Genomic DNA, 1,562 nt, shown 5'->3' on the forward strand with positions numbered 1-1,562 from the left:
ACTGGGTTATGAAAATGATAATTGACTTTCAATTTATTTTTATTAATTTAGGCATTGGAATTGCCTTGCTCGTATTATTGGTGAGCAGCACTTGGCTGTTTTGGGCTTTGAAGAAAAGAAGGTTCATCAAACTCAAAAAGAAATATTTTCAACAAAATGGTGGTTCAGAGCTACGACAACTCTCCAGGCAAGGATCTACCGCAAGAATTAAAATTTTTACCTTTGAAGAGCTTGAGAAAGCCACCAAAAAATATGATGAGAGCAATATCATCGGCCGAGGAGGTTTTGGCACAGTTTATAAAGGAACTTTAACCGATGGTAGGATTGTTGCAATTAAGAAGTCCAAGATGGTGGAACAAAGCCAAGGTAAAGACTTCATAAATGAGGTGGGTATTCTATCTCAAATAAACCATCGTCATGTGATACAACTCTTGGGTTGCTGTTTGGAAACACAAGTGCCTTTACTAGTCTATGAGTTCATCAACAATGGCACCCTCTCCGACCACATACATAATGAAAATAAGGCATCTGCTATCATGTGGGAAACTCGTTTAAGGATTGCCATCCAAACCGCAGAAGCCCTATATTATTTACATTCTGTGGCATCTACGCCTATCATTCATAGAGATGTTAAGTCTACCAATATACTATTAGATGCGGAGTACAATGTAAAGGTGTGTGACTTTGGAGCTTCAAGATTGGTTCCATTGGATCAAACTCAGTTATCTACAGCTGTTCAGGGAACTCCTGGATACTTAGACCCGGAGTCTATGCAGACAAACCAAGTGACCGAGAAAAGTGACGTTTATAGTTTCGGAGTGGTCCTTGTAGAGCTACTCACAGGCAAGAAAGCACTATTTTTTGATAGACCCAAGGAGCAGAGAATTCTAACTATGTTTTTCCTCTTTGCCCTGAAAGATGACAGCTTATTTCAGGTTCTTGAGGATTGTATAGTGAACAATGGAAACCATATGCAGATTTTGAAAGTTGCTCAACTTGCGAAAAGATGCCTAAGCATAAAAGGGGAGGACAGACCCACAATGAAGGAAGTAGTGTTGGAACTAGAGATAGTGAGAATGATTGGGGAAAATGCTGAACAGAATCCAGAAGATAATGCATACTTGCTTAGAAAATCATCAGCTCACTGCTATTTGGGTGGTGCTGAATTATCCACTGCTACACATAGCATGGTGGGCAATTTCTTGTTACCAGTAAGTGATGCAAGATAATGGTTTTCTGTGTGGTACAAATGAAGAAAAGTAGAGAAAGATGATGAACTGTTTTCTGTGTCCTGATTAATTAGTTAAATAAGACAGAATATTAAGAAAAATAAAGTTGTATGGGTGTATTTGACTGCACTATGGTCATCTTATTAACTAAAACTTAATTTTGTTTAAGTTCTAATTTCTATTTTCTTTTGTTACTGGTCAGTGAAGTGTAATACTTTCCACTATTCCTTCATGCTGTACTTGTGGCTATATATATATATATATATATATATATATATATTTCATTATTAATTAAACCATTGATTCACTATGATTAAATAAGAGGACAAGAGG

At 36.8% G+C, this 1,562-nt stretch overlaps 1 protein-coding gene across 1 annotated transcript; it reads left to right on the forward strand.

The window, feature by feature from the left end:
* Positions 1–1,252, forward strand: LOC100259679 (wall-associated receptor kinase 3). Its single transcript, XM_010667126.3, has one exon. It carries the CDS (start codon positions 9–11, stop codon positions 1,227–1,229), a length of 1,221 nt encoding a protein of 406 aa, XP_010665428.3. The 5' UTR covers positions 1–8; the 3' UTR covers positions 1,230–1,252.
* The last annotated feature ends 310 nt before the right edge of the window (positions 1,253–1,562 follow it).

This window comes from Vitis vinifera, chromosome 18 (genome assembly GCF_030704535.1).
Source record: "Vitis vinifera cultivar Pinot Noir 40024 chromosome 18, ASM3070453v1".
NCBI lineage: Eukaryota > Viridiplantae > Streptophyta > Magnoliopsida > Vitales > Vitaceae > Vitis > Vitis vinifera.